Raw genomic sequence first — 26,651 nt, 5'->3', positions numbered from 1 at the left:
TTGTCACAGTTCTCGCGATAGTCTGGTGCAGTTTCTATCTTAACACGGTCTTAAAGTGACAACCAATTCCCAGCCGCTCGGCTTCCGGAGGCAAAGGATGAAGATTTACTCGTATTCCTGTAGTGCGACTGGTCTTGCTACCTGTAGAGCGAGTGAGGTGCCCTCTGCGTCGGCAGCATATATGCTCAAGGGAAGAAGGCGGGGGAAGGAGTTGCTGAATCGAGTACATTGGAATGTAACCTTGCATTTAGGTCGGAAATTATTAAATTGAAGCTTCTAAATTACACCGGGAGAAACAGAATCATAGTTCGGAACGCAAACGAATGCCAAGAATGGTCAGTGAGTCAAAGGACCTGTCAGAAACAAGCAGATACTCGTGACTAGACTCACCGCTGCAGCAAACATTGAGTCATTGAGGTTAAGGGGGCCGGGCGACTGGCCTTTCCACCTCCGTAAGACTGTAACTTGAAAACTTCCATTTGCCACATCAGAAAGCGCAGTATGATGTCAGCATCTGGGCCAAGGGCAACTGCTACATTCAGGAGGTGGTGGCAGTATACAGAAGAGGAATGAAGAGGACTAACGTATGTCATCCAGATTCCAGTTCAGGCTCTAGGTATACAAATACCAAGACGACTACATTCCTGCCTTTAGTATGGCAAAGTACTTACGTAATCGAGAGAGAGGGTGGGGTGGAAAGGACACATAACCATTGAAGTTCACAGCAACGTAATAATGCTGGATTATGTGACTGATTTCAGCCCTGTATCCCTAGAATGAAGGACTGTGCTTCGCGAATAAATTCTCAGTAAATACTTGCTGAATGGATAAAGCAGTTGTACAGGCACAGAGAGGGCAACCATAACATACTGGGAGTTGTAAAAAGCTTCAAAGAGGAAATACTATTTGCGTTGTTATAAAGGATGAATTTAATCCCCTGGTGAAAGAGGAGTAAAAATATCTCTAAATTTCTCTTTCTTCCAAGAAATCCATACTCATTGTTCTTTTTCTATCCTGTATCTAGAGCAGCAAGGCCTACCCTGCGTAGAGGAGGTTCCTCAACAGAATCAAGCATCAAACGGGCCTGGGGGCAACTGTGAACAGTTCATTTGAAACGTCCAAACTCGTCTACACTGTAAAAGCCTCTACCTCTGAATAAGTTCTATGGAAACTGCGTCTTTTCACACCTTTCATGACCCAGTTTTCTCCCGGCCCAGTTTTCCTCTTTGGTTCTTCAAGATGACCAGAACAGACGGGACAGCGCGGGTGGTAGGAGGGAGAATAAGTAAGGTGGTAAGTCCACTGCAGTATGTGCGTGGGTCTAGGGAAGCTCCTGGTTCAGTGGTGAGAGCAGTTGTTTTTCTTAGTTTACAGTGCCTAACCTAAGGGAAGAATATGCAAACACCCTAAGATGTAACCAGCTTAAGTACTGTTATAGTTTACTCTAGCAAAGCACCTTCTAACGCTTAACGTTCCAATTTATGGCTCTAACGACGTCCCGCTGGAATTCAGGGAGGAAAGCGTTAATCTCCGCAACGTTTTTTTCCAGTTACCAAAAAGTCACACCCTCTCAAGACGGCTACTAGTTCTCTCTCGCGAGAGTATGAGAAAGTGACGCTTTCTATAAACCCCGCCCCCAGCCCTTTAGTTGCCAAGCAACGACGCAACCAACCTCCACAGCTCCATCCTCCTTTAGGCGCTAGCGTCAGCGATTCCGATTTCAGCCCCGCCCCCTGGAGCCCGCGGGCGCTCGATTGGTGGACGATTCTCCCCAGGTGAGGACAAGCGCGGGAGTGGGCGGAGCCAGGCAGGGGCACGTGATTCTCCGGGGACTGGTGTGCTGGACCCCGGCCGCAGTCGGTTGCCTCCCGTCTGCCGCTTTATCGAGTAGGTGCTGGGGCCACAGCCGGGAGGGCTCTTAGGAGGGATCCTGGGGCGAGCGACAGCTGTACAGCGCCTTGTAGGATCTAGGCGGGAGAGAGGAGGGAGGCTGCGTGCACCCTAATGAGGTGGGGGATGATGAAGCCTCGTTGTTTAGGGGAAGTGCGGGCCCCCGGGCATCGCCCAGAGTGCGGACGTTTAGAGACCCGGAGCCGCAGCTGAAGTCTCGGTTAGAGGATTTGTGTGGTCTGTGGAAGAACCGTGCAAGGTCCTTGAAACAGTAGGACCTTCCTTCCTCACGAGTCCCTTGTCAGGATTTGCTGAGTGGACTCTGGGCTCTCCTGCCCCAGTTCAGGTCAGGACTTATCCCTTACTCTGCAGGTGACCTTGGGGAAGCTATTTACCGCCTCTTTCCTCCCCAGTGTTTCTTCCATAGACTGCTTCCTAGGGCATAGATGGGGAGAAGGTGCGGACAAGGGCTTGAGAATGAGAGCACCAGTGGAGAAATAATGACGTGATAGGGCTGTCTCCCGGTTCAGTTACAGTTTTTCCTTCAGGAGACATGTTTGAGATTTTCCCACTTCTCATTTTTGTCAGGACTGAATCCTACCATTGGACTGCAGTTGCTTGATGATAATGGACTTGATCTGTTCGCAGGCCACTCTACCTCTAATTGCTGCCACCACTCTCCCCAGATTCTTAAATTGGAATCTGAGGTCAGGAACTAACTTAATTTGATTAACCTCAGTTTTTCAGTCTGTGAAATGGGGAGAAGTAATAATGGTAGCCAAATGTGTTTTATTACAGGATTATTGGAAGGACTGAAGGAGATGATTTATGCGAATGTAAACTCCTATGTCAGCATTATACATGCAAGGTTCTGGTGTAGGTCTTTATAGATGGGGAAACAGAGGGCCAGGGACACTCATAACTTTATCCTAGGGCATGTAGCTGTTAGCTGGGAGAAAGAGGTCTGGACTTGACTCTTGGCCTAGGGTTCTTTCACTTATACCTTGCCGATCCTCTTTTTAGGGTTTTGAGGGATGTCTCCTTCCTTCCCTTCCTTACACCCCTTTTGTCTTTTTCAGACATCCCCTGAACAAGAGCTGCCATGTCTGGGAATTCTGCATTATCCTCAGAACAGAACAACAACAGCTATGAAACCAAGTCAAATCTCCGAATGTCTGAGAAGAAATGTTGTGAGTTCTGAGAAAGAGGAGGGGCTGCTCTCTGCTGGGATTTTATCTCAGGAATATAATTGTAATACTTGACTTTGCAGCTTGGTGGGAGTGAGAAGTAATTCTTTGACAAGGGAATTTAAAACAAAGTCTACCAGGAGAATTTCCTGTCTGAAACATGTAGATTCAGTGAAATGTCTGTCCTTGGGGCTAGATGGTGTAGCCCAGCATTTTCTTACTGCTTTCTTTAACCAAATCTCTCTCTCTCCTGGGGGTATCTGCACACTGGATTGATGTTGAAAGTTAGAGGAAGCATTATTGTACATGCAGTGGGAAAGGCAGAGTGGTAGGGTGCAGAAATTACTCAGGACTGATACTGTTAACAGTTTCCCTTTATCTCTTGGGTTAAGTTTTTTGAGGATGCTGCTCATGGGTTTAGCCTTTACACTTTGCAAACTATTTTCCCTGGAGGTTCATTTCTCTGGGCACAGGTTTCATGGGAACATTTCCATGACAATCTTTTAGACAGAGGCAGCAGGTGGGTTTGCAGAGAGATGAAGTGCCCTTTCCTGTCCCCATGCATCTGCATGCCTAAGCATCCTATGGACTGCAAGACTGCATAGCCTGGTCCAAAAGGTCCTGGGCAACTGGTCCTCAGATGTTTGGGGGAACCTCAAGGCAAGCTAACTCTTTCCCCTGCTTCCAGGTTCCTTTGGAACCTTGTCAGTCAGTTCTTCTCACTTCAGTGGTTATATATATCAGCAGGTGGAAACAGCCAACTAGCATGAGACCTGGAATCATCTCATGTTCAAAGTTTACCCTAGAGTCTCAACCTTGATGTCATGCCCTTGTCAGTCTCATGATTAACGATGATCGTCTCTTTTCACCTAGCACTGATGAGGCTCGCTGGGGTTTGGGCTGCAACAAAGGCAGCTTGTTTGGATGTGATACTGGGGACTGGGGTTGGTGCACCTTTATGATCAGGGTCTTCTTTCTCTGCCAGGGCAGGAAGCCAGGTACTGAGCACAAATACCCCGGGGGAAGGTAACTAGTATAGCCCGACGATTGAGTGCAGCCTCCGGAGTCAGACTGCCTGGGCTTGAATCTTGGTTTTACTACTTCCTAGCCACATGCTTTTAAACAAGTTGCTTATCCTCTCCACGCCTCAGTTTACTTGTTCATAAAATGGGAATACTAGTAGTACCTCCACCCCCGCCCCACCCCTGGAGTGATGTGAGAATTGAGTGAGTAAATCTGTAGGGCAGCACTGGGAAGAGTGTTGATGTGTCACGTTTCATTGGTGACTCTGTTTGCATGTTGTGTTTATTCCTGAAACAGTATATATACGTTGAGTTATACTCTAAATGCTTATCTGGGAGCTCACTATTTAAAAGAGCCCTATGAAAGATGGTGTTTTTAGTAAAGAATGTTTTCTCCTCTTGTTTGGCAGCATTGTCACCCAGATTTGGTGATATGGGATGCACATCTTAAAGAGATGTGCCCTCGTATTACTAGGACACTTGAGCCAAAAAGAGAACAGAGAGCTGGTGGTGGTGGTGTGAGGGGGTTGATCACTGTGGGGCTCTCTGACTCTGCGCAATGCCCAGTGTCAGTCCTTTGAGTTCAGCTTTCTCCTCCATGGGAATCTCCTACCTGCCTTCCTAACTCTTCTGAAGTTTTTCTGCTATGAGGGTTTTTGATTAACTGAGGAAGCAGTAATCCTAGGACTCTTGGCTTCCTCTAGGCTCTTAATTCCTCCTACAGGCTCTGATCTCTCCTTCCCAAGTTCCACCCTCTCCCCTACTCCCTGGAGGCACTGGGTGGTCCTGAAGCTGCTGTCATTCATTTACCCCACTCTCTCCTCCCCTCATGGTTGGACTGTGAGACTGGTGGCCATAGTCACAGGGGAAACAGCGTTATGAGAGTAGGTTTTAGTTTATTTCCTTTGTCTCTGTTACTGCCTGTATCTTGAAACAGGCTCTCCTGGCTGCGTAGTGTTCACACCCAGCAGTTGCTTTATTAATAGCTCACTCGTTATCCTATTGCTGCTAATTAACACCTGTTGTTGGCTGACTTCAAGGCTGAGAAGTGCCTGAGCTGGACAGCTGAAGAATGTCTTGAGGGAGCCAAAACTTCCAAAGGAGCATTACCGGAATTTCAGCTGCTCCAGGGATGGGAAGAAGGGGGGTGGTACTGGCTGAGGTGCCTTTAAGGTGCTCAGATGACCGGTTTCAGGAATTGGGAGTGGGGCAGAGGTCTACATGCTTTTCTTCCTTTGTTTCTTTCATTCTTTGATATTTTGAATAGGTCTGGAACAGACAAGTTTCCGTATGAATCTTTCTCTAATTACAAAAGCAATACAGGTTCATGAAAAATTCAGACAATACAGAAAGAAAGGAAAAAGCAAGAAAGCTCTTACAATTTTTCTTGTCCCTGTTAAGTTTGATTCCTTCCAAATATTATTCTGGTGTGTCCTGTTAATGAAAATAGGTTCACACTGTATATATTTTGTTCTGCTGCCATTTCCTTTTTTTTTTTTTTTTTAACATACTATATTGTGGACATTTTTTTTCACATCAGTAAATTTAGATTTACCTCATTCTGCATAGAATTGCGTCATATGGCTGTGCCAGCCTCTCCCTGATGGACATTTATGTTGTTTACAATTTTCCACCATCACAAACAGTGCTGTAGTGAGCATCCTTGCGTATACATCTTTGCACGTTTGTGCTAGCAAGTTTTCCTACAGAAATAATAGGAGAAAAGATAGACACGTTTGAATTGTTGATCAGCATTCCTCAAAAGTTCTGTATTGTTAACTGGTTTTCATATTTCAAAGTGCTTGATAGAAATTGTGCATTATCAGCTATTGCTGCGCGGGTTACATAAAACGTTAACATTCGAAGTGTCTGGCTGTAGAATGTGGCTGTTTTATGACTACCAGTCAGATAGCAGGGGATAATCAGCAGTTTTATGACTTCTGAGGAATAAAAAGAAGATATTGCCACTGAAGCACACTTTTAAGGGCAGCACATTTCAAAATGTTGGGGCTATTTAGACCAAAAAGTGGAAGAAGACCTTGGTCAGGAGACAGCCGGGAACCACTGGTCTTCTAGACCACCTTCAGGATTAGATTAGAGAGCAGAGTCGTGCTGGCCACATGGCTCCCTTCCTTAGGTGCTGACAAGAGCTGGTGACTGGGACTGATTGGGCAATCACGAAACCAGGAGTCTGATCAAAGCCCTGACCTTGACTTTCTATTGAGGGAACTGTCGGCCAAGCTCTTCCCTTCTCTCTGGGCTTGAGGTTTGCTGTCTAGCAGGAGGGAAGTTTCCAAACTCTCATTACCTCTAAGTGTGTTCATGAAGGGAAAATAAGATTGAGAAAGCGAGTTCCACCTTGTTTAAAGAAGGTAGGAGAGAGTTTCAGGATTGAAACAGTTTTCCATTGTAAGTCGAGGGGTATGTTACATTGTCTCTGAAATTAATCAGTGTGAAGTGCCTACTGTTCAGATTAAGGTGGTGACGGTGTTTTATAACAGGCAGAACAGAATGTTCCTGGTTTTGCTGATGTGGCAATTTGAGATAGGAAGATGGTTTAGTTTTGTCCTCAAGAAAAGGAGAAGCCCTGGTGGCAGCAGGTGTGGTGCAGATGTGTTCTGGGCAGAGGTGGGAGGTGTGTTGCTGGGGGGTACCCTGAGGCGTCCTTCGTGCCCCGAGTTCTCTTTTGTTCTTAGCGCTCTCTGTCTAGTTTGGTAAACATGGGGCAGCTAGTTCCCTGCTTGGCTTCAGAGCATCTCCCAAGGATGGCTCATTTTCAGCTCCAGGGAGGGTAACAGGACCTCTAGGGGAAGTGCCTAATGGGCTGGAAGGTGTGGACAGAGCAGGACTAGACATGAAGGTAATGAGCCAAGCCATGGGGATTGAGAAGAGAGGGGTGCTGGGCTGGAGAAAGTGAAGACTCAGGAGGATTTCACTCCTGAAACCTGAGGCAGCTGATCCCGGGCAGAGCAGATCTGCATATTAGGGGTCAGAGACTGGGGAGTAACATCAGCTGAGCCTGCAGCCTGGCGTTTGCCTGCCTTTGTGCTCCCTGTTTGGACAGAGATGTAAATCACTTCTGTTGCTCATTACCTACCTTGGAGAGGCTCCTGCTCAGGCCTGGGAATTTTCCACGTGCACAGTGGGGAGAGGACTGAAACCCAAGCCCTCTGTCCCGAGTCTGAGCATGCGCCCCTCTGTCACTGCCAGGGCCCCTCTTTGGCTTCTGGGTACTTCTTGCCAAAACCCCTCGGAAACTCTCTTCCTTCTGAGGTCTGTTCTCTACCCACATCCCTCTGCTCACTTCCTCCTTGAGATCATTTCACATTCCCTTCTCAAAAGATGAAAGATGACTTTCCCATCCAGGGACCCCAGTTTGGCTGAACTATTTCTTAGCCTTCCAGGGTCACCTTGTGCCAGGGCAGAGAAGCAGTGACTACTCATGGGGCGTCTTCTGGAAGGCAGTGCTGGGAAGACATAGGTGAAAGCAGTTCTTTCCCATCCCATCGGCATGCAGGGCCTCCCACACAGCAGCCAGCAGAGTGGGAGCCCTCCCAGATGAGCTCAGTTTGGGTCTCAGGAACGTGGCTGGCAGCAGTGCAGGGCATTCATTGTCCCACCCCTTGTCTGGGGCAGGATGGGCAGGGAGGAGCCAGCCCCTGGGAGCAAGCTGATGAGGAACTAGAGGCCCTTTTTATGGAGAAAAGCTGCCTAGGAAGCACAAGATCTGGATTCTAGAGCCAGCTCTACCGATGACTCATTGTGTATCCTTAGGGAGGTCACCTGTCCTGAGCATCCAGTCAACCCCATCTGTCTAGTGAGCCCTGTCTCTGTAAACGAGCATTCCTGAAGTCAGTTTCCTAAGGAAGGGCAGGCCAGCGGCTGTTCCTGCTTCTAAACTTGCTTTTACTTGGGCCTTTGAGGCAGGCTGGCCATGATGCCCACATGCGCCAGCTACCACGAAGCTCCCTGAGGTCTAGTCAGCTCGTGTCAGGTAGGCTTTGCCACAGTCAAATGGTTTCAGAATTCTGGTTGAAACTCGTAGTCTGAGTGCAACGGTCAAAACAGATTGAGACCAGACTCTTTTTAATGAAAATACTTCTTGCGTGTGGCTCTGAAGGAAAAGATGGGATCCTCAGGGTAGAAACTCTGTTGGACCTGTTACAGGAGCCTGCTCAGGTCCACACTGGTGGGGTCTCCAGGCACAAGACCCTTCTTCAAGGCTACACACTTTTGTGTTACTGTTTGTCTCATGGTTACTGTCTTTCTAATCTTTGCCACTTTTTTTTTCTCTTTCCATCTTGGGTACCTCTGTGAAGACTTTGGAAAAGTAGAAGAGATGTGTCTTGGTTTGGTTACTCTCTGGGAGTCTACATGACTCTTTAAGTCTCCTTGAGGAGGGTTCACCCAGTATCTCCTCAGTTTGCCTTCCTGGACACTGGCCTCACTGAGGTTCATGCGGGTCAAACCAGATTCAGACCATGAGGTTCCTAGCCCAGTGCACAAACCTTACCCGGCCCCTCGTCCTTTAGTTCTGTTCCATTTCTTTTCTCTCTAGCGTGGGCGTCCTACATGACCAACTCCCCGACCCTCATCGTTATGATTGGTTTACCAGCCCGGGGCAAAACCTACGTGTCCAAGAAACTCACACGCTACCTCAACTGGATTGGGGTGCCCACCAAAGGTAGGTACAGCCGTTCGTTCCCCGGGAAAGGAAATGGTCCGCTCCTTTATTCTCCCTGGCATCAGGGTTACGGGGTACTCCTGGCAGCAATAGTGGTTGCTTCCTGATTTCCTGGATTTATTCCCTGTCCGGACACTTGTTCCTCTTGGCCTGGCTGGATTGGCCTAGTTTTGAGGGAAGGCCTTTGATAAGCGTATTAGGAATTAAATGAATATAGGGCTTTGCATTTCCAAAGCCCTTTATCTACAGCATCTCTTCTAATCCTAGCAGTACCCCTGTGGAATAGCCAAAGTGGCTGAGGAAATGAAAACTCAGGCCACTTAACAGCTCGTGCAAGGATGGAGATGTGGGCAGAATAGAAACAAGAAGAAAGAAAGAGTTGCCCATGAGCCTTCTTTGTAGACCAACCAGGAGGCTGTGCAGGCACACATTTTGACTAGTAACCACTCGAACATCTGAATATCAAAACTTTCACAATAAACAATCAGTAATACAAATGTGGAAGACATTTGGAAAATAAATAATAGCACTTCAGAATATTTAGAGAGGAAGTCACAGGTCCTGTAACATACTGTGCCCAGAATAAGAGTTTTCAAAGATGATGAAATTCTGAGCGGACTGCATTCTGCTTTGTATGCACACTAGAATGGAAGACATTCGTCAACCTAAGACCCCAGTATTCAAAAATACGTAACATGGTAAAAGTGTTTAAAAATAATTAAGCTGTTATAAGATTTAAAAAAGCCAACCAAACAAAAACTCGGGTAATTTAAGGCTTGTCCAAAGTCTAGTAAGTCAGAACTCGAACTTAAACTTGGTTCTTAGTCTGCTGTTGTTCCCAACGTGCCCCAGTGCTTTCTGCCCCCTTGGCCACTCTGACATTAGACCAAGAAGTCCCCTTTGGGACATCGTATTGTTGCACTGCCGAATGCTGTGGCTGTCTCCTGCAGTGTTTAACCTGGGGGTGTATCGGCGTCAAGCAGTCAAGTCCTATAAGTCCTACGACTTCTTCCGACATGACAACGAGGAGGCCATGAAGATCCGCCGGTGAGTGGTCCTAGGCCTGGCCTCCAGGCCAGCTCTTTCTTGGCTGGCGTGGGACCAGATGTGATGGGGCTTGGTTTTCCTTGCAGTAACTATGCTGTGGGGATTTTAAGTGGAAGTTATCTGCTGGGCAGGTCACCTTGGGCTGGGGTGGGTGGAAGAGCCGGGCTAGGAAGTTGCACATATGCTTGGAGGCTACATCTCCAGGGGGATAAGATACATACCTGGGGCCGGGGAAGGGGAGAGATACAGGAAGGTGAGGTCTCAGTGGGGAAGGTGAAGGGTCTAGTTGGGGACAATTTTTGACCAGTGGGGAAACTAAACAGGAAGTGATGTGGCTCCTGTGGCAACCCAGCTGTTGATGTCTCTGGCTGTGCCTGAGCCTGGCCTTGCCCCAGGCCCCTTGCTGACGTCCTTGCTCTCCTGGCAGACAGTGTGCTCTGGTGGCGCTGGAGGACGTTAAGGCGTATCTCACTGAGGACAGTGGGCAGATCGCGGTGAGCCTTACCTGCCTCTTCCCTGCCTTGGTCTCCACCCTTTCAGCAGCTTGGCTGCACAGCCCCACCCTGGGTCCACCTCGGTGGGATTCCATGTCTCGGTCCCTGCTCATCAACCTCGCGGGCTTTCTTCCCAGGTGTTCGATGCCACCAATACCACTCGAGAGAGGAGGGACATGATTTTGAACTTTGCCGAGGAGAATTCCTTCAAGGTAGGATCTGACTCCAAGCGGGAGGGTAAGGGGTGAGCGGAGTGGGCAGTTAGGGGGGACAGGCAGGCCTGTGTGACTGCAGTGGGTGAGGGCAGGACTGGATATATGATTCTCTCCTCTGGGTGCGTTACTCCCAGTCCTTGAGTGTTTTCTTTCAGGTCCTTTCTCAGACCCTTAGCCTGTATGTATGAGACCCTGGGGATGTGGTAAGAGCTATTTTTAAATGACAAGGCCTTGAAGGCCACTTTCATGAAAGAAAATCCCAGGGGATGTGGTGGCCGGGGAGGGGCAGGTATGAGCACATGCTCTTAGTGAGCAGCCTGGCCGTGACTGAGTCGTTGCTCACTGCCTTCTCTCCCTGCCAGGTCTTCTTTGTGGAATCTGTCTGTGATGATCCCGATGTCATTGCTGCCAACATCCTGGTAGGTGCACCCCTGCACACCACCACCTCATTATCCTTTGTGCTCTGTGTGTGTGTGTGTGTGTGTGTGTGTGTGTGTGTGTGTGTGTGTGTTGGTGGGGGAGGGGGAGAGTCCGCCAACTGGGAAATGAAAGAAAGAAGTAGATGCGTTTAACGATACAGGGTGATCTTTTTGATCTGCCAGAACACTGTTTTGTACGTCCACACTCTTCCCTTGGGAGAAGAAACAGGCTTTGAGGAATGAAGGAAGAATTGGCTGTTGAATAGTGGCCAGACTTAAACTGTAGGAGTCCTGGCCCTGTGCTCTAGGTACTAGCTGGGTGCTGAGACCTAGGTGTATTCTCAGAATAGATCAGACTCTTCAAGATCCGTCAGGGCCACCTTATAGGAAGGTCATCTGCCCACCAGTTGTCTAACACTCAGGTCAGCCTTCGATGTGCCCAGTGCCCCGGGCCCTGAGTGGTCACAGCTGAAGCCAGCACCCATGTTGTGCTGTGCTGAGTAGACACTCGCACGTTGTAGCCTGGTGGGAACTTGCTGAAGACGTGTCTGGTCCAAGGCAGCCATGTGTCAGATCAAGCATCCTATTCTGAGTGGTCATGGAGAGAAATTGAATATCCTTTCTGTTTCCCCAGGATGGTCCATAAAGGGATTGGGGCCCGGGAGCAGCCTTGGCTGCGTGACTGCCTCTGTCCTTCAGCCAAGGGCAGGCACATGACTCCCCAGTTGTCTTTCCCTTCTTGGTTGCCAGGGTCACAGGATAGGGAGGAGGTGCTCAATGAACGGGGATTGCCAACACTCCAGAGAAAGGCCACTTCTGTGGCCTTCCTTGTCTTTATTTAGCAGTGGCTGTTTGCAGGAGGGCTGGTAAGGGCAGACCTCTGACTAGGCCCTGCTCTTCCTCTGATTCCAGGAGGTAAAGGTGTCGAGCCCTGACTACCCTGAAAGGAACAGGGAGAATGTGATGGAGGACTTCCTAAAGAGAATTGAGTGCTACAAAGTCACCTATCAACCCCTTGACCCAGACAACTATGACAAGTAAGGTTGAAGGCCGAGGTTTGAAGGGCCTGAGGCAGGGCTCTCGTTCGAGGGAAGAGTCTTTCTCCCTCTGTCCCTAGACTTCCTTCTGACAATCCAGGCCTCTGTTCACAGGGAAACCAGATACCGATCTGTGGCTTCTACGTGGATTGAATTTTATACTTGAACACTGGAGTGCTTCTTACCATAAGTTCTTCTGTCTGTCCTCTAGAGCACAACTTCTCAACCTGTGCATGGTTGACATTTTGGCTGGATAATTCTGTGCGGTGGGGGCTGTCTTGTGCACCACAGGGTGTTCAGCAGCTTCCCTGGCCTCTGCCCACTGGATCCCAGCAGCACTGCCAAGCTGTGACAATTGAAGCTGTTTCCCTGGAGGGCAAAATCGCCCCCGGCTGAGAACCACTGCTCTAGATCAGTAGTTTTGAAGTAGGGTGTTGTAGGACACCCCTTAGAGATGTGCCATCAGTTTTTGATCAATTTTTAAAGTTTATTGTGTGTGTATATATACGTATATATAGTAAGATATATAGTAGTACATATATTTATACACATATTTCATATGTTAAGTAACATGTAATATGTAACTATATATTTTATAAAACATAATATCTTGCATATGTGCTTATGCATGTAATATATATATATATGTGTATTTTTTGTGTCTATTATTTACTATGGCAGTGCCTGTCGGCATCGTGGTAGAGAATACAGGTTAACTTGGTGTGTGTCAAGTCTATGTTGAAGAACAACGTGGGTGCAAGGATACCTGTGGGGGAGGGGGTTCTTTGAAAAAGCCTGCTGTCAGAGCTGTTAACAGCTCCGTCCAGATAAGAGTACAGCGCTGCAGCCAAGCAAGTGGCGAGATAGTGTGCCGAGCCCACTGGTAAATTGCTTCAGTGGTCTGCTTAATGTTCTGAGTCTTTCAGTTCCTTCAAGTGTGGTGCCCAGAATATTAGTGTTTGGAGGTGTTCTTAACACAGAAGTTGAAAACCACTGCCTTAGATATGGCATAATAGTATATTCCTCAGTTAGCCCGAAGTCCTACATAGAAAAACGTTCTAGAAGAACGTGTGTGTGTTTATAGGTGTTACCTCTGGTTGGTAGGATTGTGGGTGATATTTATTTGCATCATTCTACCTTTTTGTAAAAAAGATTTTTTTTTTTTTTTTGGAATAAGCACTTACTGTTTTTATAATTAGGACATTTTCCCCGATGGCCGAAAGCAAGCAGTCTATGTCAGTGCCCTTGGGAGAGGCTGCATTTAGGTAGACGCAGGGAATGCTCAGAGATCTCTGTCTGAGGTTTAGCACCCCCTCCCTCCCCTCCCCTCCGTGCTGGTGGACGCGGTACCCTGACTCTGCCAGACTCTGTCTGACTCTGACCACGGTACATGGTACTGTGCTTCTCGCCAAGCATCAGGGTTAGCAAAGCCTTCGGGTCATTCAGCTGAGCCCCCAGGGGGAAGCCTGGATTCTGTTGACCATACCCATCCACATCGCATGGCACAGCGTAGGCACTGAGGAAGTGGTGCTGACTGATGGGAAAGTCTGGAAATTTTGCTTCCTCTTGGTTCTGAGGAGTCATCCATCTCTGACCATCCGGTTCCCTAAGTGCGGGTGGGGTGTGGCGGGGGAGGCACACCTGCTGCTGGGAGCCTGCAGGTAACACGCAGAGCCTTTCCCTTCCTCCTGTGACCCTCAGACTTTCACACCCGCAGGATTTTTTTTTTTTCCCCTGCTCTGTCCCAGGGATCTTTCTTTCATCAAGGTGATAAATGTGGGCCAGCGATTCCTAGTGAACAAAGTCCAGGACTACATCCAGAGCAAGATCGTCTACTACCTCATGAACATCCACGTCCAGCCTCGCACCATCTACCTTTGCCGGCACGGAGAGAGCGAGTTCAATCTCTTGGGGAAGATTGGGGGTGACTCGGGCCTCTCGGTGCGGGGAAAACAGGTGCGTAGCTGGCCAGCAGGCTGGATTTCCTAGGCTTAGAGTTAGAAGGGCATGGTGGGGGTCATCTCTTTTATCCCCTTACTTCTTCCTGAATCCTTCTGGGGCTTAGGCTGTGGTTTCAGAGACTCATCCAACAAGTGAAAAGACGTTTTCCTGTTCGGCGACTCCAGCCCTGCAGTGAAGTGTACATAACTTGGAACCGTTTCTGCTGTGATCATTCAGCCGTCAGATGTTTATTGGGCACAGCTTGTATGCCTAGCACAGTACAGGGTGCTCCGGGTGAAGTTCATTTCCTCTTGGGTTTATTGTAACCATGTATCACCTTTCAGAGTTTGATCAGCGTCAGGCACGTTGCCCTTTACAGGCTGAGTTAGTAGTCCTGTGTGCGTGTGTTTTCTCCTCTTTTAAAAGTTTTACTTCACATCCCAGTTTGCGCAGGCTCTAAGGAAGTTTCTGGAGGAACAGGAGATCGCAGACCTCAAAGTGTGGACGAGCCAGTTGAAGAGGACGATCCAGACCGCTGAATCCCTGGGGGTGACCTACGAGCAGTGGAAGATTCTGAATGAGATTGATGCTGTGAGTAGGAGGCTCCAGTGGCCAGAAAGCCAGTAAGAGTGTCCTGTTCAGACAGGGATGCTCCAAAGTCACGATGTGGGCCATTTTATCTGGAAAACTGGAACCACCAAGTAGAAACTTTGAGGAAGCTGAACCTATGGCCAGTTTGGGGAGGAATTGTGCCCCCAAGCAGGGCCTCCTAAATGCTTGACACCCCTGTGCCAATGATGGGACCCAAACCAGTTTCTACCTAGCTTCTGGCGCCCGGGGAGAGGGGAGCTCCATTTGGTTTCTCCATCTGTACTCCTGGGAACAAGAAGTAGCTAGCAGCAACTCACTTTGTTAATTCCTGCTTAGGTCACTTGGTCTGGAAAAGTCCTTTCCAAATTTGTTCTTAACTTTCTCTGTCCTTGAGCACAGAAGCAGGCATTTCTTTCCCTTTCCTTCCTCCGTACCCTTTTATGCCTTCTGCAAGAATTCTCCAGGCCCTTCAGTTTCCCCTCCTTCCCTGCTTCCTGTTTCTTTTACTCTGCTGACTTTCCCTGACCTGAAAGCTCCCCACAGCAGAGATGCCCTGCCTCCCGCAGTGGCCCTCGCCCTGCCCGCCAGTAAGATACAGTCCATGAAAGGAGCCAGCCCAGTGCCTGGCGCTTAGTAGAGAGCTAGTATTCCTCAGGGTTGCCTTCAGCACTTGGGGGGCCATGTGGGTCAGTTCACCTCTTCGGGCTGTGTGGCTCCTGCAGGGCGTGTGCGAGGAGATGACGTACGCGGAGATTGAGAAACAGTACCCAGATGAGTTTGCGCTTCGAGATCAAGAGAAGTACCTGTATCGATATCCTGGAGGGGAGGTGAGATTCCCCTACGTGGTTGGGGACAGCCCTATCCTTTGCTGGGGGTTTTGCTTTAATTTGGGGTAAAGATTGAGTGATTTTGGGGACCTAGAAAGGGCACTGAAGGCATCTTTTAGTTTCTCTTCCTACCTTTGGGTCCTGCTGTGTTCAGTTCAGCTCATGCAGTCGAATGCCTCGTTGATTTGTCAAGATCTCCCGGGAAGAGGGTGACAGGATACTTCTGTTGTTGGCTATGTTGTAGAATCAACGTGATCTTTCTTGCTTCTTTTTTCCATTCCACTTCCTCAGTCCCACCCTGACCCAAGCAGGTCTAGGTACCAGGTAAATGTATGGGAGTTGAATGCTTTTCCTATCATCTTCGGAGTTTGAGGTTGCTTCCTGGTCTAAGTGGTCTAGGGATGTGTGAGGCAAAGGTAAATTAAACAGGATGGCAGGGGTCTAGGGAATCCCCGGGAGCCTTGTGGTCATACCCTATGCCTATTCTGTGGGAAGAAGACATAAACACAGGCTGTATTCAGATTTTCTCTTCTTGGCCTGCAATTTTCTCAGTCTGAATGTTGCTCTTGAAAGGTCTGAATATTCTCAAGAGATACCAGGGCTGGGGGCAGTTAGCGAACAACACGAAGTCGCTGAGCCTCCAGGAGGAAAGCCGGCTGGGGAGAAAGGAGAAGTGGCCTGTTAAACTCTGGACGCAGCCCCCGACTTGGCTGCCAGCTTGCGCCTGGCCTCCTACCAGCCTGCCCTTCCCCCACAGTCGTACCAGGACCTGGTGCAGCGGCTGGAGCCTGTCATCATGGAGCTGGAGCGTCAGGGCAACGTCCTCGTCATCTCCCACCAGGCTGTCATGCGCTGCCTCCTGGCCTACTTCTTGGATAAGGGTGCAGGTGCCGTGCTAGGGAAGGGCCTAGGACACATCCTTGGGGAGGGAGCTGGACTTGGGGAGGCACCAGGATCCCTGGCAACCAGACCTCTGCCTCTTCCACTCAAATTGGAGTACATTCTTCAGGCAGCGGTGTGGGGTTCCCAGCAGCCACTGGGCCAACATCTTGCTGAATTTACTCTCCTGGTACAAAAGCCCCCAGTGGAGAGCGGCTGCTGCTGGAGCCCTTGATCCTGCTTGGCTAAAGGGCCAGCATCAAGCTGACACTCCTGGCAGCATTGGAAAAGTGCTTGAACATTCCCTGCTTGTTACTCTGGCTACAAGGAGGGAGGTATCTCAGAAGCCTCTTCACCCTTGGGATTCAGGGTAGACAGCATCTGGGTAGAGAAGTAAGGAAATGTTGCTGCCTTTTCTGATCTTTCCTTTCCTCTCCTCCCCCTCCCCCTCCTCCCCTCCTCCTCCTCCTCCCCTTCCCTTCCCCCTCCTCCCCTCCTCCTCCCCTACTCCTCCCCCTCCCCTTCCCTTCCCCCTTCCCCCCTCCCCCTCCTCTCTCCCTCCCCCTCCCCTCCCCTCCCCACCATCTCCCTGAGCTGCTGGGATACCTGCAGACTGACCTTACGTGTACCCAGGTGTACCTCAGTCTTCCCTTCTGTGGGGCCCTGGCCACGACACTTACTCCTGTTTTGCCTGCAAGGAAGGACCTAAAGGAGACCTCCTTCCTTCCTTAGCCACTCAGTAGCTTGGGTGGCTTCCTTGGAGGCTGTGTTGATCGTTGTCTGGGGTTTAGAGGAGTTGAACGACCCCAGGTTGGGGTAAAGGAGTCTCACAAGCTCCTTAGGCTCTCCCTTCCACTAACTTGACCTTGCTCCGTAATTCTGAGACTTCCTTCCCTGGGTCTTTCCACTTTCAGATGAGCTCCCGTACCTGAGGTGTCCTCTCCATACCATCTTCAAACTGACACCTGTGGCCTATGGTAACTATGCGCTTAGGACCGGGCAGGCGGTGGGGATGGCAGAAGGTCAGGATCTTTGAGTTTTCTCTGAAGTTTGCCTAGAAGTTCAACTTCCTCACCCCTGTGTACCAGGGAAGTTCCGTCAGCGCCTTCCATTTTTAAAGGGATGTATGTATATATTTGGGGATACATGTGTTCCTTTATTACCCTATTGCAACTAAGGAGTTTTTCTCTGAGCTTTTTTCCTGAAAGCCTCTTCACTTAACTCTGTTTTCTCAGGATGCAAAGTCGAAACAATTAACCTCAACGTGGAGGCTGTGAACACCCACCGTGACAAGCCAACTGTAAGTGTCTTCCCACAGATGAACACGCAGGCTCCCTGCCACCTCGAGTCTTTGAACCATTGGCATCAGGAGACTGGGGTTTCTTTTATGTACAAAAACATTTTTGTCCTGTGTAGTCTTTACTTCCAAAAGGAAGAGATTTAGAAACAGCTATTTTTTAAAATTAATACCTCTTTTGTGAATCTTAACCATTGGCTCTTGGAAATCCAGTGAAATATGGAAAGTGTTTGGCTGGAGTGAAATGCAGATTTTTTTCTCCCAGAAAGTGCTCCCTTTAGAAAAAGCAGGATCCAGAGGTGCCTGTATGTGGGGTCAGGAGGTGTAGTTTGTTCCAGGTCTGTCCTGGTCATCTGTGTGATCGTAAATCAGCCCCTTCCTTTCTTTGGGCCTCTTGGCCTGCTCTGAAGTGTGATGCTCACGGAGTGTCTCGCTCTCCAACCCCTTAGCTTCCTGGGGCTAGGGGACCGGGCCACAGCCCTTGTCTTTTGAGAGACCCTGTCTGCAGAGGAGCAGGAGTGGAGGAGGCTGTTGTGGTTACAAGCATTATTTAACCTTTACGAGTGAGCTTTTGGCTTGCCTTTCATTTGTGTGGTGTCCCTCGTTTCCAATCAGAACAACCTCCCCAAGAACCAAACCCCTGTAAGGATGAGAAGGAACAGCTTTACGCCTCTGTCCAGTTCGAATACAATAAGGCGTCCAAGAAATTACAGTGTTGGGAGCCGGCCCCTCAAGCCCCTCAGCCCTCTCCGTGCCCTGGACACGCAAGAAGGGGCCGACCAGCCGAAGACCCAAGTCAGCATTCCGGTGGTGTAACCGTGTGTTTCCCTCCAGCCCTGGCCTCCTGCCCTTGTCACTAATCACCAAGGAGTCATTTAACTTCCAACCCCCACCCTTCCCTCCCCTGGCCCCCCCACCACGAATCTTAACAGAGAACGTGAGGTCATGTGTTTGCAGACCCACCTTAGCTAGTCCACGGCGTGAAACATCTCCCCGCTCAGGGACAGGCTGGCGAGTTGGGTGTGTTAGGACAGACACGTCCTCGGTTGGGGAGGTCTGGAGGAGGATGAAAAGGGACATGCTCTCCTGGGGTGATTGGCAGAGCTGGGCTGAGGCTGAGCATGCTGTGGTTCTTGTCCGTCCACTGCGTCTAAACTTACTAATGTCCTTGTGTTGGTAAAAGGGTGTGGCGGGGTGTGGGGTGGAGGGGACAGGGCAGCCCATTCTCCCTCCACCTCCACCTTGCCTCTTCAAGGTGTGCTTTACTCACAGACCTTCCCTGCCTGCTTCTTCCCCTTCTCCCCTGTCCCCTTTGGCTTGCCCAATGTGATGCATGGCACTGTCGTTGTGTGTCCGTCTAGGAGGGAAGGGGCGGTGGGCGAGAGAGAAATCTGGCCTCAGTGGATGCTCTCTGCAGTGGGTCTAAATGGGTCTGGACTTAGGAGAGCCTTTCTTTTCCCTTCTCCCCTCCTCTGGAGTCAGGTCCTGCAAGGGTCAGCCCGGGCTACAGAACATCCACAGATGCTCTAGAGCCTGGAAGTGGACGTAGGGTGAGCGTTCTCACCTCCTTTCATGAGAAACAATCCTGAGTCTTCGGTGCCCTGGGGGAGGCTGGGTCTCAATAGGTGGGAAGTACCTTGATTTGTGTTTTTCAGATATAAGTCTTTGGGCCTCAGCGGAGTGAGGTTCAGGAGAGGACAATGGTCTCTGAGTCTTGCAGGGCTCTTGGGGGGCAGTCATGTCTTTTCTCCGGTGGGTCCCAGCTTCTTTGCCGACCATGGGAACTCCTGCCAAAGCCAGTGACCTCTGGGACGGTTTAGAAGGACAGAGTTGGATTCAGGAGTCGCTGTTGATGTCTGGGTTGCTCACGGGAAATGGCAGAGAAGAGCTCACTAGAGCTGCGTTTTATTTTCCAATGATTCCAGCCCACTTTCCTCTTTAAGTTAAAACTGTCTTTTGCATGAGCATCTTTTTTTCCCCCAAATGTGGAAAAGCGTGGTGATAAATTTAACCTCCCTCACTGGGGTACTGTTTTATCTCACCTTGACGTCCAGGGGAGTCTTGGGATCCCGTAGGGTCTAGCTCTAGACCATTTATCCATTTACTTGTGTCGTTCCATTTTTCCTGCAGGTTAAGCAGGAAATGTGTAGAGCAGGGGTTCTTAGCCCCGTGGTGGCCCATGGTGCATCCTCCTCCCACCCGCCCCCTAATTTTGTATGCAAAATGTGTGAGTATGTGTATGAGCATTTTTCTGAGAGGCAGGTCTAGAGTTCTCATGAGATTTTTTAAAAGAGAGGACTCCCCACCTTAAAGTTACCAACCTGTCATTTGGAGGTGAGCAGTGAGAGCAATTTAACTATTTGCCAGGGGTGTTTTTGTTTGCTAACAGGAGATCTTTGGTTGTGGTTCTCACCTGGAAGTACTCAGTAGAATCCCTTACAGAATGTTTGAAACATATGCATGCCTGGGTCCACTTTAGGATTAATTCTAACTCAGTCTGTGGGACTGGACTCTGGACATGCATGTGTTTAAATAGCTTCTCTGATGATTCTGAACCATTCTCCAGAACTTCATATTGTGAAGTTGGGTGGAGAAACACTGGGATAGTAGTTCCTTGGACAAAGCATCAACCGCAGAATTCTGAATTCCTCATGGTTCTGAAAGGACAGTTCCCCAGAGTTAGCTATGTGAGCAGATCTCAATATTGAATGAAGTAACCCCTGCAAAGTTACTTCAGGCAGCAGCTATGTTTTAGAGGGTTATTCTGGGTTCTAGTTCCAGCTTTAATGCTTAACATTGCAAGGTGATGTGGAATCAATCACTATGTTAAATAAATGTCCTTGGATAATAGCTGGGAATTTTAAGCACCCTGGAGAGAGGTACTGAGAGAAAACTTACAGGAAGATGAAGGTTATCATCACGGGCGAGTGGCTTGTGACCTTGAGTCCATTTTTGCATCCTGAGCAGGACATCACAGCCAGCTTTCAAACTTGCCTGGGTTCTGCTCCAAATTGCCTCCAAGATGTAAAGTAACTTCCTATTCCTGTTTAGCCTTCACATGATATGTACTTAGTGCCCTTGTCTGTGGGGCTTCAGGCTGGTGTGGAGTGTGGTGGAGGAGGGAGACACAAAAGCGGAAGAAAAGTCCTTGCCCTCAAGAAGGTTATTTTAGAGGAAGGGCATATAATTTTTAATAGATGAACATTTGCAAAAGAGCAACATACTGAGTCTATAAATGGGGATGTCGTGGTGGAGTACGGATTAGTTCAGACTTTTCTCTTGTCCTTTGCCTATGAGACTAAAAGGGTTGGGAGGTGGGAATGTCCCCCCAGGATGATGTGGTTGAGGAGGTATGTGTGGCACTTTTGCAAGGTTGCCTTGTCTGGCTTTGCTTGGCTGGTGGCATCTTTAGCCCAAATGGGCGTTCAGTCTTTTCTCTTGCCGTGCAGTTCAGAGCTAACACATGAGAACGAGCAATTTGATCCACGACTTTGGATTTGGGCTCCATGTACTCTTAGAGGAGAAATCTCCAACAAACCTGTGTTGTGTTACCTTGTCAGAAACCCCAGTGTTAGGCACAGTCACTGGGATGTGTGGTCGGGCTCTCAGCCTGCTGGTGTGGCTTCGCTCTCCCCACGTGCTAATGTGCGTCCCCCAGAAGAGGAGCCTGAAGGAGTGTTGCTCTCAGACAGGACGCAGGACGTTGGAGTTTGACCGCACCAAGGACTTTAGCATCCTTTTGTTTTTAGAACGATATCCCTCCAGAGAGGGTTCAGCAGGAAGAAGCCAGGAGAGTATAGAAGGGAATAGAGCTCTTGCTCCAAATTTTAGAGAAGTCTGTGTGCACAACACAGACGCCACCAAGAAGGGATGGATTCCAGAGTACTTTCTGCCTGATGCTTTCCGCTTTGTTGTAGGGGAAATCGGCGAAGACTAGCATTTAATCTATTGACTTAAAACAGGGAAAGGAAGGTCATGGTATATTTGATGATCTTTCTCTTGCCTTAAAGTTGAAAGAGGAGTTTTGCGACAGACTTGAAAGAAGAGTCTAAAGCAGATTTGAGAACTAGCTTCTCTTCCTGTTTCTTAATCCTTAAGTTGCAATTTAGCTCTTACTTACTTGTCTGTATTGTCTTTGGCTTTGCTTTGGCAAGGGGATTGTTTTGCATTCAATTGAAAAGTAGGATGAGAAAATCTTTTAAAAACATGTATTGTACTAGGGGTCTGCCCTGTATTATTGCCTCTGGTTGTGTTTTTTGTTGCTGTTGTTTTGGGTTTTCTCCCCTCCAGAAATCAGGGTTGGAAGCACAAGATACGTGTATTCGTAGACTGAACAGCTGAATGTTTCCTATGAGGACCTAGGTGTTCCTCGTTGCAATCCGCAGTTGATCTTCAGAGGCACTGGCATTTTGAAGAAACATGATGCAGCTGTTTGGAAATAAATTCATCTTATGGTGTCTCTGTGAGTAGGAGATCTGAGACCCAGAGAAGCTCACTGATGCTTGGGGCAGCCAAAGGACGAGGGGGAAAGTGTCCATAATTGAGAGAACTGTACCTGGGTTAGACAGTCTTAGGCACAGTCCATCGACTGTGCTAAGCCCGGAAGCCATGCTGTGTGTTTTCCAGAAATGTGATAATTTTATGCAGGTTTTCCATTGCATATTTCTATTTGTGTTTTAAAATATTTTAATTTAAAAATTATGTCACAACGAAATCGGGTTGCAGCATTGGAAGGCTTGATCTCTGACGTCCCATAGAGGTGACGCAGAGACCAGAGGTATGCCCAGGGACGTAGCGCAGACTCATCGTGTCCGGAAGACTGTATCTAGAAATACCTATATGCCGACCGCCCAACAGACTCCAGCAGGGACACACACTGCCTGACAGATTCTGGCAGGTCCCTGTGCTGACTAACTGCCAGACTCTACCAAGACCTGTCAGCGGACAGTCTGACCGTTCTCTCATTCTACCAGTTCATAGTATGTGCGTGTTGTTACAATTCTCTGTCCACTGCCCATGTCCTACAGAGAAAGGAGGTAACCACTCCACCTGTTTTCTTTAGGGGGAAGTACTATATACGATGCTTTTTAATAGACATTTTTTTAAGAGTAGCAGCCAAATTCTGATCGTTAAATGAAGGTTGAACATCACTTGTGAGATCGTTTGTAAACTCAGCTGAGGAAGTGCCTGCTCGGAGCCTGAAATTGTTCCCTCTGCTTGAAGGCATCCCATCCGCTGCCCCACTTCTGGGCAGGACCTCACTTTCTGAGCCCTCTGTGCCCCAGCTTCCCCTCCTGGCCTGCAGCATGCCGTTGGGCCGCGCAGCTGCTCTTAGCCTGCCATCTATTTGGCTCCTACTCAGAATCTAATAAAAATGCAAAGGAGATTTTGCATTCAAAAATTGATTTTAAGAGTCAGCAAACGTATTCTTTTCAGTAAGCCTTCCACTGGGGATCTGTGACCAATATTTACCTACTTGATTTTTTTTTTTTTGTATCTGAATTGCTTGTGTACAGTTTGTCCTTGTGTTGAAGTAACAGGGTCCGCTCATTCTGATAACGGTGATAGTTTTGCTGTGGCAAAAGCAAATGGCTGGTCACCAGCTGTGCCCTTTGAGGGGGCTGGGGGTAGGCTGAGCACCACTGAGTTAAATGGCATGAACTGAATTGGGAACCCAGGCAATAGAGCTAGCCTGTAGGTTTCTGAGGCACAGACAGCTCTGTTGACAGAAGGAATGTAAGTCCTCAGCAGCATCCTAATTTAATCTGGTGACATCAATATCAAAATATGCCACTCAGATCCACATAAGGTGTGTATAACTGTATTTGAATTGTGTTTTTGTGTGTGTGTGTGTAGAATGGGTAAATAAAATTGTTGAGTAACTTGAACCTATCAGAAGGCTTCTGGGTTTTTTGTTTTGTATTTTGGGTTGTGTTCTCCACCCTCTCCCCTACCCCTAAAACTTGGCCTCAGGCTGCTTGGTGACTGGGCCTCAGACAGGCAAAAGCCGGTCTGCAGAGTGACTGGAGTCCTTGGTCGGGGCATGGCTCTCTTCCACCACCTTCTGGGGAAGATGGGAAGGACATCATGGAGGGCACTGGAACTTAGTTGCGTGACTTTGGGCGCCTCCACAAGAACTGAGAAAAAATTACCTTTGCCCACACTGTGCTATGACTCCCACTCGCAACGTGGAATTCATTATTTATTGCAAAGAAGACCTTTGGAGATCTCTTAGAATTTAGGGGGCTCTTCCTTCTAAAAACATGACCTGCCTGTTTTTAAAGAGGTTGCAGCCAATGGGGTAAAATGGCGTTTCACTTCTTCTGGGAGAGGAAGTGCCGGAGGGGTCACGCCACCGCTTTCACGCCTTATTCCTTGTTCCCGCCACAAGGACCAGGCGGGCGTTAGACATGCAGACCCTCGGGCCCCGTCCCCGGCCTCCTGAAGCAGAGTCTTCACTTTCCCTGGATGACCGGGCGATCAGCTGCACATTTACCATCTGAAAAACACTGTTCTAAGGGGAATAATTTCTCACATGGTTAAATGTTGGATCCCAGTTCACGGCAAGGAGTTGATTTCTGCTCTGAGCGCTGACTGCAGGCTGGACTGGGATAACTACGGTGGTGGGGACCCTCCTCAGAAGCCACACAGCCCTGCCTGCAGTCTCACTTCTTTTTGGCCTAGTCTTCTGGCCAGTGTAGCCCACATACTCTCCTTTTATTCGCCGCAGGGCTCCCTTCCGCCCCTGCCTGCTGTCCTGGGTGTGTAGCTTACGCGCCAGGTGTGAAGGGAGTGCCTGGTCCCCCGTGGCCACAAGGTCGGTTTCTCAGGGAGAGAAGCCCAGGACTCGGCCATGCGTTTGTCTGACCCCCGAGAGTAAAGGGATGTGTGTGGATTTGGGGACGTGAGGCGTGGGGGTGCCGCGGAAGGGCGGGGGGGGGGTGGTTCCTGCTCAACTTCTTCACCTGTCACTCGGTGGTGGTGTAACGGCTCTGTTTCTCTTCCTCCCTGGCTCCTAGGCAGAGACCTCGCTGGCCGTGCACAGGCCCTCCCGCCCGGCATCCCTCACGCTGCTCTCCTGATGACATGGAGGCTGAGGCCAGACCTCTCCGGGGGACGGGGCAATGCTGCAGAACCTGGCCCGTCAGCCCTCCAGGGGCCTGAACAGGACGTGAAGTGGGGACTGGACATTCGGGGCTACTGAAAGGAGGCCTGGAAAAGCTTCACCATGGTTCTCCCCCTCATGCCCAATGGGAATATCAGTGACCCTGAAAGACTTAGCTTCCCTGTGCCTCAAAACGTTTAGCAGCCTGAACCGATTCGGTTTTATAATCACTTTGCTGGGCTCGGCCCAAGTTGGTCAGCCTTGTTCCGTTTCGGCATTTAACATCCCGCCTGTGATTGTGTCCCCGCTGGCCAGCATTTGCCTCACGTGCAGAGGCACCTCTTCAGGTTTCATTGTTTCAAAGTGAGGGGGCTAAACCCCAGCCAGCCTTTTCTGTGCTGTAAGAGCTGGGCTCTGCTTCCACTCCAGGTGAGCAGCTGGAGTCCAGAGTACATATGTTAGCAGTCACTGGCTTGTCACATTGGAAACAAGAGACAGATTCACCAGGTGAATGGAGGATATCTGAGGAATTCAGTCCCCAGAACGTCTCTTCTGCAGTGATGGAAGAGGAGTGTCAGTAGCAACCTTTTCATTTAGAGAAGTTTTCCTTGTTCAGGCCCCTTGAGGGCAGGATCTGACTGCAGGGCTCCCCCAAAGGGGTGCCCATCTTCTGAGTTCTCTTTTGCAGCTGCTATATTTTCTGTCTGACTCTGTGTGCCTCTCATAGCTAAAGAGGGCTAAGGTCTTCCTCTCTGGTGGTTGGGAATGAGGGCCGGAGAGGAAAGTAGGGTGCCCTTTGGGTCCCATGAAGAACTAAAGAAGGTTCCTTGGGAATCAGCTCTATCGGAGTTCTTTTGGCTTCCAAACAGGTGCAGGGAGACATACTCTTCTGTGGGGTCTGCTACCGTGTTACGGTCTCTAAGAAAACTGGCTGTGATGTCAAGAGCAGCCGGTCTGATGCCTGCCTCTTACTTAGCTAGGTCTGCTGAGCTCTCATGTAAAGCCTTAGGGGAGCGGGGAGGTGGGGGAACCAAGGCCTCAATGCACTGGTCATGTGATTTCCCTTAAAGATAAGCCAGGTAGTTATTTCCTAGATCAATGATTGTCAAAGGCAAGAGATGTGATTTTCCCATGTCACTGCTCCAGAAGGAGGGCATGGAAGCCCCAAAGCAAAATCCTTTTTTTTTTTTTTAAGAATAAGTTTTTTAGCTTTGTATATGTTTTTTCCCTTTTCATTCAGACTCCCACTTGCTGGGCAAGAGGATGAACAGCCAGAAATGTAAATGAAATGCAGCTCTTCCCAAATGGTTCTCTTATACTGTGGCCAGTACAGGGCTCTGTTACCTGAGATGTGATGCGCTGGGCTGCAGGCAGTTCAGCGCCCGGCTGCAGGCAGTTCAGCGCCCGGCACACGGGAGCTTGTTTCAAACGCGCAGCACAAAGCTGCCTTCGAAAGGCTCCTGACTTTGCTCTGTAGCAGGTAGCTGTCATCTGGCTGCTCACAGCACGCTGTACTGTACGGATCTTGTTCTTGTGACGTGGATTTCTTTTTGCATCTGAATGCACTGTCTTTTGTTGATCCAATAATGTTTTTATTTAGTTATTTATTCATCCACGTAAGGTATTTTTAAGTCCCCGTTTTGGTGTCTGCATGTATTTAATCAGAATGTAAGGTAATTTGTGTTGTCAGGTTTTTTTTTGTTTTTGTTTTTTTTTTTTTTGGTAGAAATTTAGGTAGTTTGAGTATTTAAGTTTAACACCCATAGTATTACCTTAAATTAAATTGCCAGAATGTAGGCATCCATCTTCTGTAAAAGGATAATAACTATGTTAGGGCACAGTGGCTTTCTTTTGAAGGCCTTTTTTTTCATTGATTTTTATTATAAGTATAAACCAAGAGATACAATTCTCCAGAGAAAAGTTTATCTCCTGGGTAAATAAAGTCATGCTAAAATTTGTGAGTAATATGTATTGCTTTTGTAATAAATACAATAAAGGTTATTTTTAATTAAGAAA

General features: G+C 48.8%; 1 protein-coding gene across 15 annotated transcripts; it reads left to right on the top strand.

Moving 5' to 3' along the window:
* Window positions 1-58: 58 nt before the first annotated feature.
* Window positions 59-26,651, top strand: PFKFB2 (6-phosphofructo-2-kinase/fructose-2,6-biphosphatase 2). Of its 15 annotated transcripts, none has more exons than XM_074351933.1 (19): window positions 59-616; window positions 1,025-1,293; window positions 1,550-1,775; window positions 2,970-3,080; window positions 8,658-8,783; window positions 9,734-9,830; window positions 10,258-10,324; window positions 10,462-10,536; window positions 10,902-10,958; window positions 11,871-11,995; window positions 13,744-13,951; window positions 14,381-14,527; window positions 15,250-15,354; window positions 16,112-16,241; window positions 17,148-17,210; window positions 17,469-17,533; window positions 18,146-18,325; window positions 19,013-19,080; window positions 24,550-26,651. In XM_074351933.1, exons 4-18 carry the CDS (start codon window positions 2,993-2,995, stop codon window positions 19,058-19,060), a joined length of 1,581 nt encoding a protein of 526 aa, XP_074208034.1. In that variant the 5' UTR covers window positions 59-616; window positions 1,025-1,293; window positions 1,550-1,775; window positions 2,970-2,992; the 3' UTR covers window positions 19,061-19,080; window positions 24,550-26,651. The 15 variants fall into 15 exon arrangements, with proteins under 15 accessions (XP_074208034.1, XP_074208032.1, XP_074208027.1 ...); XM_074351931.1 differs by having other exon boundaries at window positions 18,146-18,337; XM_074351926.1 differs by lacking the exon at window positions 19,013-19,080 and having other exon boundaries at window positions 59-584; window positions 18,146-18,337.

Source organism: Camelus bactrianus, chromosome 23 (genome assembly GCF_048773025.1).
Source record: "Camelus bactrianus isolate YW-2024 breed Bactrian camel chromosome 23, ASM4877302v1, whole genome shotgun sequence".
Taxonomy (NCBI): Eukaryota; Metazoa; Chordata; class Mammalia; order Artiodactyla; family Camelidae; genus Camelus; species Camelus bactrianus.
Note: the sequence above shows the minus strand (reverse complement) of the source record. Positions and strands in the feature narration are given on the sequence as shown.

What these genes read in the sequence shown, in the direction of transcription:
- PFKFB2 (XM_074351926.1), top strand. Translation starts at nt 2,993, where the DNA reads ATGTCTGGGAATTCTGCATTATCCTCAGAACAGAACAACAACAGCTAT. An exon ending in TCTCGGTGCGGGGAAAACAG is followed by an intron (nt 13,952 to 14,380) that starts GTGCGTAGCTGG and finishes TTCACATCCCAG; the next exon opens with TTTGCGCAGGCTCTAAGGAA. An exon ending in ATCGATATCCTGGAGGGGAG is followed by an intron (nt 15,355 to 16,111) that starts GTGAGATTCCCC and finishes CTTCCCCCACAG; the next exon opens with TCGTACCAGGACCTGGTGCA.